General features: G+C 35.3%; 1 protein-coding gene across 1 annotated transcript in view; it reads right to left on the reverse strand.

Moving 5' to 3' along the window:
- The window catches only part of FRK (fyn related Src family tyrosine kinase), a 109,804-nt gene that overhangs the window by 40,557 nt on the left and 56,564 nt on the right, over nucleotides 1-12,683 (reverse strand). The window contains exon 2 of the mRNA XM_063098353.1: nucleotides 8,516-8,637. Coding sequence (XP_062954423.1) covers nucleotides 8,516-8,637 — 122 coding nt within the window. The remainder of the gene's footprint in view (nucleotides 1-8,515; nucleotides 8,638-12,683) is intronic.

Below are 12,683 nucleotides of genomic sequence, written 5' to 3' on the forward strand. Positions count from 1 at the left end.
ATAATGGCATGTTATTTCCTGATGTGCCACAAGAGGGAGCACATGTTTGACTGAAAGCCTTCCAATGGCCCACAGTTGTAAGACGAGGAGCAGAAAAGTAGAAGCTGGTATGGTGTTTTAGTTTTAAAATAAAGTGTACACATGTAGCATTCAGCATTGTAGAAAATGTCCCTGTTTGTACCAACACCATACGAAATACACTAGTTAGGCTTAATTTCACAGTATTTTTTTAATAATACATTTTTGCCACTTTAGAGTTACAAAAAGAAATTTCTTAAATACGTTATTTAATATAAAGAATCAGGCAGCCTTGAGATGCAAACATTTATTTAGTTTTTATTTACCTGAGATATAAACTGGACTAAATTGCTCAAGGCCAGTGGAAAGAGGGAGGAACTGGGAGTTCTCTGGACCACCGGCTTTCATCTCCACAGCCAAGAGGTCACTTTCCTGTTCAGTCCAAAACTCAGCACCAGGCCTTCTCAAATGCTCTTCCTTCTTTTTGCCTCCTTCTGCCTTTCACTACTCAACTCCTTTAATCCTTCCCCTTTTTTCCAGTTTGAGATTATTAAATTTATACGTTATCTGGGCTTAAGAACCAGAGACATTTCTCAATCTCAGTTCTGGCACTGTCTTGCTATCCAAAAATATAACCCATATTGAATTTATCATGACCACAATTATAATATACACAATCTAATACATCTGTTAGTTATTCAAGAATATTGGTGGTAAGTGGATGAACAACTTACAGATCTCCATTTTATTTGTTAAAGGGTTCAAAATTGCATCACAGAAATCATTTTCCATTCCCCATATAAGAGGCATCATCTGATTTTTTTCAAAGTAAGAAAGGATCCTAAGAATGGATATTATCTGAACAGAAAAATAAATTATGTGCACATTATTTTCTATTTACTGTCATTCATTACTAGGAATAGTGTTGATTGTTGTCTCATCTCCCCTGTAATCACCTCCCTTATTAATCTCTTCCAGAAAATTAATCGTTCTCTCTTCTGGGTTCTTAAAGCACTTTGCATATAACTTGATTATTCTGCTTGTCATAGCATGAGTTATTTAGTTGCTTACATAATTATGCCACATAATAAACACAAATGAAAGTTCTATGATGAATGAGTGAGTGGATGAGTCAATGAATAAATGAATGGTTAAAAAATAGTTCAAAATGTTCTTTCTAATATTTTTGAAAATTTCTTTTCTATACAAAGACAAGGTGAGACAAGGAAAAAAATAAATAGCATGCTATTAAAACAATTTAACCTTCATAAACATTTATCAAAAACAAAAAGCAAAAAAAATAAAAGCTTCTACACGTAAGACACTGTGCTAAGTCCTGAATACCTTGCTCAAAGAAAGTAAAAATAAAGGTTAGGAAGTGCAAGGCTTAACCATGCAATAGCTGGTGTTCATCTTGTAGAAAGCAGTTTGACTTAGGGTAATATGAAAGATTAGACTGGAAATTGGTTTCAGCAAGCGTATGAAAGGCTGAAATGTCAAGGTAAATAGAAATTTATGTGGTTTGTAAAGCAGGACTGCTCAAGACTTTTAACTCTTCTAGATAAAAGAGAAGAATGAGATACGATAACCAAATGCAATACATAATCCTTTAGTGTATCAAAAAGCAAATAAATAAACAAAGAGTTAGAAAGGACATTTGGAGAGATTTGAGTATGTACTCTATAGATCATATTATTGTATCAGTGTGAAATTTCCTGGGCTTAATAATGGTATTGTGGTAATGTAAGAAAGTGTCCTTATTCAAGGACATACATACTATGGTAATACTAAAGTTCTTTAGAGTTAAAATGACATGATATTTGCAATTTATACATAGGCATATATAGATATAGATATATGAATGACAGAGAGAGAAAGTAAATTTCACAAAGTGTTAAAAGTTGTTAAATAAGCAAAACAAGGTAGGAAAACAAGAAGAAAGAATTAGGTGAGTCAATATGAGGGGTTCACAGACAAGTAAAAGAAAAAAAACAGAATACAAGGCTCATAAGGAATACTTCTAGAATGCTAGTCATGGATTTTCAATAAGACATCAGATTTCTCCCTGAGTCAGTGCCCTAGAGAAAAAGGTTCTTTGCCTGTGCATCTGTGTGCATGTGTGACACAAACAGAGATATGTGCTGAATAGTAAAGTGTTAATTTAATTTTATAGAGTATTTAAAACACTTGAAATATAACTTACCAGTAGTAATGTTAAGAAAAAGCGGCATATACCATAACTCACAAAAAAAAAGTCACTTGCTATTATAGTCAATGATATTTGCAATTAAGCTGAACACAACTAAATTATGACTTTAATTAAAAGGCATTTTCTAAGATGGCACCAACATGTTTAAAATTTAATACATTTTATATGAGATACTGGAGTTATTAACATAAAATTTTCTTTCTGCAGCATGTGCACTTTTTAAAAAGCAAAACATCTTTAACCAATATCAAAATGCTCCCAGAATTCCTAGAAATTTCATTGCATAATAAATTCAGGGAAGAATTTTTTTTTTCAGTCATTTAATACTGACCCTTGCTTAGGATATACAATTGTATTTCCATTCATGTTTAATAATATTAGACTTTTACAAACTCTAGTGGCCACGGTGTCTACATTAATTTTAAATGAAGAATGAATGGATGGCTCAGGGGACTGATAATGAAACGTAGAGGCTTTTGCCATCAGGCCAGAGTGAGATTAGAATGAGTCAGCAGATCTTGGAAGTTTAGGAGCTTAAAATGATGGTAGCTGAGTGGTCTGTGTTAAGTGAATTTGAGTCTGAAGTCTGTGCCTGGCAGAGAGATAAAGGGTCACACTAACAAGTGATATCCTTTTCTAATTCTGTCTTCTCTCCAAAAGTCTTATTACCTGGAAAAAAACTGACCTGTCAAAGTGTGATGTTATCTTTCGAAAATAAGTCTGAAACACAGGAGGGTTATTTGGGATCTTATATGGCCCAGACTTCAGAGGTTTAAGAAAGTGTCAATGGCCTTGCTTATCTTTGCCCCTTGTAGACTACAATATATAAAGGTGAGTGTTTGAGTGTCTATTCTCTTCACAAAACTGTACTAGAAACTATGGAGCTAGAGAGGAAGCATGAAACAGAAGCAATAAAAATGCTTCTTCTGCTCAAGGAGTTTATAATCTAGTTTCAGAAGCACATTTTTGCGCACAGTGGAAGAGTCATTCATAAATATAAATGAGTCTTTCAATATGTAAGTTCAACATGAAGCATGTTAAAGGTTAACATGAGAGGATAAGTATCTTTCCTAAGGAAGCCACTGCTATGCTCAGTACTCTTTGAATTGCCTTCAGAATTAATTTTAAAAGCATGTAGAAATACTCACAGAGTTATAAGTCTGTGGTATCACTCAGGTTAGTCATCCATATTATTCATGAAGTTTCTTCAGATAACTCTGTCCACTTCCAAATATCAGAGCTGCCCTTGATGAACACATAACTGCCCCAGCTAACGGATGTCACATGAATACCACATAAGGTGATATTCTTTCTATAAAGACAGTTCTACCATTTGTGCAATACTTTGAGAATGGTAATAAATTACTTTGAAGGGTAAAAGATTTATTTGGTTCTAAAAGTTCAAGAATATTTATTTTAAAATTAAGTTATGTCACTAGAAAGACACATTTTACATTCTCAAAAAGGGACTTCACGGAAATCACAAACTATTATTATAAGTCCTGCATACTAAAAAAATAAAATAAAAACCAAAAATGTCCTGCATATTCAGTGGGACCTACATGTTCACTGTCAGGAAATTTTATCATAGAAAGTACTTTGCTCAAAATCAGTAAAAACAGGTCAAAGAAAGAGATAATGGCTACTTGTACATCTACCTGCAAGTGCCTCAAACATCTCTGAGATTATTTCCCTTGGTTCCTCTCCTTTCTCCTTGCAGATCACCTCCTCCTATATTCCTCATTTGGCTAAACTACTACTGTCTTTCAGCCACTCAAGTCAGAGATCTGACAGCCATCCTAGACTCTTCGGTCACCCTTATTTTACCCCATTTCTGATTGGCCACCAGTTCTGTTGGTTCTATCTTGTAGAAGTATGTCACCTCCATTCCCTTCTCTTCATTTCTCATAATTCTTTCCTGGTTCAGAGATGTCATGTGTGTGAAGACTAAGGGGACAGAGTGGGAAAGAACCCTGGGAGCTCTTTCTGGCTTACACAGCAAAGGACCCAGTAGGCCTGTATCACCACCACCACCACCCCTAACAAGAGGGCTGCACCTGAACTCAACTTCCCACAGGCCCCATGGTTTCCTCTTCTGAGCAAGAGGAGCTGCAGTTTCCCATGACACCTGAAGCCCATAGGTGCTGGGCTTTCCAAAGAGCCCTGCACACAGTTGATATCTAAACTCAGGCTGCTTAGCACCAAAGCAGTCTTTCTTTCTTTTTTTCTTTCTGGCAGCTGGTTGGTATGGGGATCCAAACTCGACCCTAGTATTATAACACCATGCTCTGACCAACTGAGCTAACAAGCCAGCCCCAAAGCAGTCTTTTTATTCCTACTCCTACAGCCACTCCCACACTTGCCCCATAAAAAAGGAGAGCAACAAAGGGGCCCTGTCACTTTGGGGGATGCCCTGCGCTGGAGCAGAGACAGTGCAGCCAGCTGAGTTGGGGTCCCATTGCACCCCTTTGCAGAATGCTGCCAGACTCAGCTCCTCTTGCACCTGTAACTTCAGACAGCATGAAGTGCCACCACTGTGTTTGCTCCTCTCCTTCTCTCCAAACTATTGTCTATTCATTTCTCCTCTGCATCAACGGTAACTATGTAACACACACATCAGACCAATCACTTCCTGCCTAAAATTTTCTTCTGTAGAATAAGGTCCAAATTCCTCAGCGTGATATACAAGGCCCTGAACACTGTAGCTCCAACTTTCCTTTCCACACTCACTGTCTGCCATCCCTTTCCCCCTCCATCCCCCACTTCTCACTGTCATACACACACACACACACACACACACACACCCCTGCACTATCCTCCACCCTTCCCACCACTCCCCTAAACACCAGATATACTCTCAACTCTGTGCACTTGTCTTTGCCAGAAAAAATCATTGCCACACTGCCACCTATAACACAAATTGATACAGAATACAAATACTCCCTCCTCGGTAAAACCTTCCCTGACTCCCCTTCGGAGACTTGGCCCCTGCCCAGTCTTGTCTCACAGCAAGACAACTGTATTACAATCCTCCTCTCAGCTGAGTTCAGGGACTGTGACTAGGTATGCCTTGCTGGTCTTAGTTGCTCTTCACCTAGCTGAGGGCCTGGAACATAGTATGCACTCTGCATATTTGTTGAAGAAATAAACAAATGTATAAAATAATGTCATCTCCTTGATGCATCAATCTGAATACTGTTAATAACACTTTTTGCCTTATGTCCTCAATGTAGTCATTATTCGACTATCATTAATCTATCATTATTTGCTCTTAAAAGGGTTTCACTGAGGATGAATCTGGAAGTTCCTCTACTACTCTGTAGGCTTTTATATGCAGAGTCGCCTAAAGTAAAATTACAATGTGTGATGAAGATTCTCTTCTGAAAAACTCACCTGCAGCTCAGTGTTAGCCCCCAAAGTGCATTTTCCTTAAAGTGTACTTTAAACAATAATATAAATGCTTATAGGACATCAAACATCAAACTAATATTAGTGGTAATAACAATAATAATTTCCTTCAAAGTAACAGATTGAAGTCAAGAAACAGACAAACCAATTGACATGCAGTCAGAATTTTATATTTTTCATCAGAAAAACAATTCGCTACCAATGACAAATAATAGTAGGGCCAATAAAACTACCTGTCATGCATCTAATGAAGACAGATTCTCTGGCTACCACATATAATATGTAATATCCAAAAGCACGGCTATAATTCACAGCTAATTAGTGTCTTGCCATTATGAGAGGTGTCATGGCCCTAAATCTCTTTTCTGATCTACTCAGACCTCACAAGAGCCAACAGCCATGCAAGGATCACAACAGCCCAATTAGCACCCACCCCAAACTTGGGCTGCTGCTTCTCAGAGCCTGCCCCAGCATCAATAAATCCTACTTCCTCGTGAAGCTCTCCTCTGACAGCTGCGAACCACTGCTGCCCAAGGAATAAAGACAATACTTCTAAGGAAAGCTCATGTAGGAAAGACAGAGATAGAAAAGGGATATTATTTCTCTTCCTTGAGCAGCACAACAGTCAGCAAAATTGAAGACCATCAATTCTGACTGATTGAGAAGACAACTATACCAAGAAATACATCCATGAGTGGCATGTCTGAAGAGCCTTAATGATAATCAACAGTCAGCAATTGAGTTGTTTGTTTGTTTTAATGTAGATACATTGAAAACCAAAAGTTTCCATTTTCCTCCTGTATAGGCTTCCCTCTGACTAATAAGAAAATTTTCCTTTCAGTAGAATATAATGGTATGCATTTACTTTGTCCCCCAGTGAATACACAGCAATCAGATAATTTGTTTGAAATACTCTAAATTGTTTGACTTCGTTGAAAACGCATCTATAATGATATGCTAGTCTCCAAGCAAGGCTACAAAGCTTCCTAAATCCATAAGCAAGCTCTAGAGTATTCACAGCACATAACAGCTAATATCCTTGTAATTTTGTTCTAAGCCTATAAAGCTGTTTTGTTCCATAATATTCTACTTAGAGAGTATTCTGAACAGTCACTGTAGCCTGGGCATTATTCAAGGATATGACTCAGGCAATTCTACTTTAGTTTGTTTTCTTCATGGAAATATCTCTCTTCTATATTTTCAAAACATTAATCTAAAACATTTAATATAGCTTTGGACTAAATAATTGCCTACTAATTTGAAATATAAATACTGGCAAAGGCAAATAAACAAGTATGGATGCATTTAAACAAAGAACTCTCTTATAGCTCATTTTATTAAGCACAGAGATTTCAAAAAGATTCAATTTCTTCCTCTGAATATAATATTCTCATGGAAATCTTAAAATATTAAAGTGTTTATCTACAAGGATGTCCACTAGATCATATTTTATAGCAGCAAAATAACTGAAAATAATAAAATTGTACAAAATACAAAATAGGTCAAATAACTTTCCATTGTATGGGAATTCATTATTTATGTGCCTTCTAAAGATAACAGTGTAGAAGAATATTAAAGGACATGGAAAAATGTTCACAGGATACTGCAAGACAGAAAAATGGAACCTGTATCCATATTACACACACTCATACACACACAAATATGTGTGTGAATACATTCATATATACACACATAAATATATATATGTATGTTATTATTTACAAGATGATCTCAATTTTTTTTTATGGGCATGGAGTGTGAATGTGCATGTATGTATGTGTAATAAACACACTTAAAATAAACTTAAGTTAGGAACACACTTAAATAAACTCAAGTATAGGAAAAAGCCTGATAGAAAAGTTATTTGAATATTAAAAATATCACTTCAGAGAGTGATATTCTAGATTATTCTTCTTTAAGCTATTCTGTTTCTATAAACATTTTTATATTTCTTTCATAACCAGAAAAATGTTCTTATATAAAATATTCACTGTATCACCTGGGTATATACAGATGTGCACTAATGTGAAGTCCCAGCCTGGTGGGGCATCTAATCTGAGTGGCTAATAACCATCCCATATCAGTCATTGAATATTTTGATTATCACCCTGGGTATAAGCAACATTTAAAAGGTCAGTGGCACATCATGAATACATGCTTAAAGCAGGTGATACAAATGATGGGCCTCAATAGTATGGAAATCAGAATAGGGCAAGGAGAGGATCTCACATTTAGAGGTGGACTAGCATAGAGTCTTTAATAAAGAACATTCTGCAGCATTGCAACATACACCTAAAAACACAGATTTGAAAGCAAAGACATACATGTAAGCACCTGTAACACCTAAAGATATTTCTCAGATCCCCTGTGCTTCTTTTTTCATGGAACAGTGTACACATGCACTTGACTCTGCTGAAAAACTACATTTGGCCAAATTTTACATGTCATTGAATTCATTAAATGTATTTGCATTCAGCATTTCAATTCACTTTCTATTAACAAAACACAAGTGAAATACAAAAGAAAAAAAATGTTTTGTGGCAAGATCAATTTTGACAACAGTATAGTTTTTACTTTTTTGCTTATCATTTTCCTAAAAGGATCCTATAATGCGAAAGTAAGAAAATGCAGCTAGATAAAAAAATTTTACATCTAGAGTGCATATATTTGTAAGTGTTTATAGACACTTCTAGCCACAGATAATAATTTTTTTGCTAATTTTTATATTACTCTTGAGGTAGGTAAGTAAATTTAATTTAGTGCTATTGCGAAGATAAGAAATCTGGCAAATTTTAAATTAACATGTCCACGTTCACACAACAGGTTCATGACTGCAGATTCTCAAATCCATACTTGAATCACACTAAACAATGCCCGTACCTGAAAGGGAGAAAGCTCCTTTCTGGCTTTCACTTTCTCTGATTAGGAAGGCACCCGTCTGATTTTCTGAATATAGGAGCTGTCTTTCTGCATCTGCTCTTTTTATTGCTCCAAAGAACCACCTAAAAAGAGGGATATATAAACTTTAATTAGCCAATCAACATTCATTTTTTAAGGATTAAGAAGCTCGATAAAAAAGTATTCTAACATCAAAGACACTTGATATTCTTTAGTGAAACTGTTAATGGATAAAAATGGTAGCTTTTGACACTTGAGATGATATTTCAGGATATCTGCAACCCACACCAGGATTCACAAAAACAATGACAAAGCAGGAATCTGGCTGATACCCCCTACCACATCCCTTCGCACACCAGCTGCATTCCAGGCTTTAAAATTACTCATAATCACCATCAAACTGTCCACTGCCTCACCTAACACCTAGGTGTTAGGAATCAAATATTCCAATCAAAGGATTCATTTTTTTCACATTAATGTGCAAATGATTAAAAATATAGTTCTTCAGCCATTAATTCCTTTCTTTCCCAACTCCATCAATATCCAACTCCACCATAATATGAGGTAGTTTTGCATGTTTAGGAGGAATTTATTAATACAAAGGAAACTTTTATCGGTATAGAGATAATGTGAAAAACATACTTCAGCCTGGGAAGTATCTTAGTACCATCTCCAGTTCTTGTCTTTACCCTTTTATCTTTACCATTCCAGAAATATGAGTAAGATGCTGAACACAAAAGTTTGTGAATGTGATCAACCCCAACAAAGAATTATGGATCTTTAATATCAGGGCCAGTCTAAAATGTGTGTCAAGTCAGTAAGAACCCATGTGATCTAATAATAGGAAGCTGAGAATGCCTGCTTTTCACAAATGACTCCTCACGGTAGGCCATAAAGATTATTATCATTAAAGATTTTAGGTAAAACATTGATATTTTCAGATACCAGCTTTAAAAATTAAACACCCTAAGAGAGGAAATGCAGGCTTCAGGGAAGAAAGACAGGCTGGGAGAGGAAATTAAGGCTATCACATTAGCTCAAACTTGATTGACAGGTCATGGGTATTGCAGAATATGAGTGCACAAAGAGGGACACAATTGGAAGGAGGTTGGGGGGAAGATATTGAAAAGAGAGACATTAAAATATAAATATTACCCCCTAACAAATGCAAGGTATTTGCATTTGCTTACCACTTTCCCAATTATCAAATTGTAAATTATATCACATTAAGTATATCAGTTAATGCCAAGTCATCTTGGAGTAATGAACAACTCTAAAAATCTCAGTGGTTTAAGACAACAAAGAGTTATTTTTTCACTCAGTTGCATGTCTATTAAAAGTCTTCTGGAGATGGGGAGCAATAATCAGCCACAATGTATATTGACAAAATAAAATTAAAAAAAAAAAAAAAAAAAAGTCTTCTGGAGATCTGGTCTATGTCTAGCTTATTTGGATAGTTTCTGTCTCTATGCTTCCATGATTGCTGAGCCAGGATTGGAAAATGTGGCAAATCAAGGCTTGTGCCTTGAGCTTCTGTTTAAAGCTTCTACTCAGGAATTAACCCATTGGCAAATAAGTCACATGGTCATGCCTAAATGCAAAGAGAGCAGAAAGTGTAATCCCATCATTTTCCAGAAACATTTGGTAGACTACACTAATGACTACCACACTGATTCAATATCAGGGGACAAACTCATGTCCATAAACTATTGTTTGTCCAACTGAAACCATAGAAGACATCAAAACATTCTGAAGTGGTCATGTAATGAATTCATAGAAAAATAGAAATAGATGTTTTCTACTGTTGCAGAAATAAGTCAATAGAATATAAGAACATAATAAAAAACTCAAACACACTGGCCAGTTAGCTGTTAGTTAGAGCATGGTGCTGATAACACCGAGGTCCATGATTCAATCCCTGCACCAGCCAGCTGCCAAAAAAAAAAAAAAAGTAATAAAAGAAACCCAAACATATGAATGAGTGATGAAAGGATGGATTATTCAATAAATCATGCTGGTACCATTAATAATCCATATGGGAAAAAAAATGAATGCTACCTATAGCATACATGATAATTCCACAAAGATTAAAGACATAATGTAAAAGGCAAACTTTAAAACTTCCTGAGGACATTGGACTAGGGAAGTTTTCTTAGACAAGACAAAAAAGAAGAAGACATACAAACCTTAAGGGAAAATATTGATGATATTTACTACATTGTCATTAAAAACTTCTGCACTAACAAGATTACCATGAAATAAAATTAAAATACAAGCCACAAACCTGAAGAAAATTAGCATTCAGATTACATTGAAACCTATAATCAATAAGAAAAAGACAACACAGTAGAAAAATTGGCATAGAATATAATTGGGAGTTCACAGAAAAGAAAAACCCAAGTAATTAATAAAAATAAGAAAAGAAGTACAGTAGCTATTTGTGCTGATAATGAGGAATATTAGAAATATTACATATAAAATCACAATGGAATACAATTCACACTTTTCTGGCTGGTCAAAATTAAAAGCTCTCACATTATCAGGCACTTGGAAAAATGTGAAACAAGAACTGTTATAGAATACTAGTGGCAATGTAACTTGGTACAACTAGTTTAGAGAGCAATTTGCCACTATGTGGTAAAGCTAAATATTTGTATACTACTCAATTTCACTTCTAGGCTATATGCTATATGTGCTCAAGATATGCTACAAGAACATTCACTGAAGAACTCTAGCATTGAAAAATTGGAAACAACCTAAATGTCCATTATAGGAGAATAAACAATATGGATATAAAATGGAATACTGTACAGAAGTAAAACTAATTGTTCCAGGATAAAAGGAAGTTGAGGAATGATATATACCACTGTAATATCATTTAGATAAAGTTTGAGCAAACACATTTTTAGAAAACTACATATTTTTATAGATACAAGTATGCTTAGTGAAAGTTGATGGTTAAAATACTTGGGCATTCTTTTAACCTCATTTCCAGAAGTGGCAAATTTCTTCACACATCAAATTTGCTTCAAGCAAAGAAGCAAGATGGATCAAATATACTGATCAACTCAATGTGTTTTCCTGATTCAACATACGTTGATTATGTATCAACATTAAAATGTTTGATCAAAACATAAATATGTAAACTTTTACAAGAATTACAATTTATCTAGAAAAAAAATTCTTAGAGTTATGATATCTTCTATATCTCATTATTCTTAAAAATAAATACTCTATTATATAAGTTTTATGTGCATACATTATATTTGTATTTTGGATAATCAAGTCTATAAATGATTTATTTTCTCTGCCCAATATATGGATAAGAAGCAAGCAGTTTTCATAAATCGAATCATTAAAAATAAAGATAAAAAATTTTACTACATTAGTAGAGGAACCCTATAGTAAATTTTTAAAAATCCTTTTCTGTCTCAACAATTTTGGATTTTTATACAATAGATTGGTACAGTCACTTTAAAAGGCAAATCACAACAGTATTAAATCCATAGTAACAATGAAATGGATATAAATATTTAACTAGATGCATCAGCTCACTTAATACCTGAAATTTTGCTTGGCTGAACTCCCATCAGGAAGTGAAGTATATAAATAAAAAATTGTTTTCTGGATGAAGTGGCATTATAATGTCACCCTTCATGCTCAAAGATGAGGTAACCGCTACAGAATGCAACCTCTAAAGCATGTGCTGCTGTACGGAGTAATGGGAAAACAAGCGCTCTGTCCACCCTTTGCACAGGTGAAAAGTCTTCCTTAATTTGAGGTCTGAGCCATACACGGGATTGTTGCAGTCTTCACTTCTGCCTTTTAGGGCCCCTGTTGGCTCCATTCTGGAAGGCACGCACACTTCAGGTCGGGTTGTCGACTACAGTCATTTTCTTTTTTTTTATTTACTTTTTTTATTTTTAAAAGATGACCAGTAAGGGGATCTTAACCCTTGACTTGGTATTATCAGCAAGCACTACACTCTCCCAAGTGAGCTAACCGGCCATCTCTATATAGGGGATCCGAACCCATGGCCTTGGTGTTATCAGCACCACGCTCTCCCAAGTGAGCATGGGCCAGCCCCATTTTCAACCTTCTCTCTGAGCTACAGTTCTCATGTGAAGTAAACAGTACATGAAGAAGGGAT

The sequence above is a fragment of the Cynocephalus volans genome, chromosome 5, assembly GCF_027409185.1.
Source record: "Cynocephalus volans isolate mCynVol1 chromosome 5, mCynVol1.pri, whole genome shotgun sequence".
NCBI lineage: Eukaryota > Metazoa > Chordata > Mammalia > Dermoptera > Cynocephalidae > Cynocephalus > Cynocephalus volans.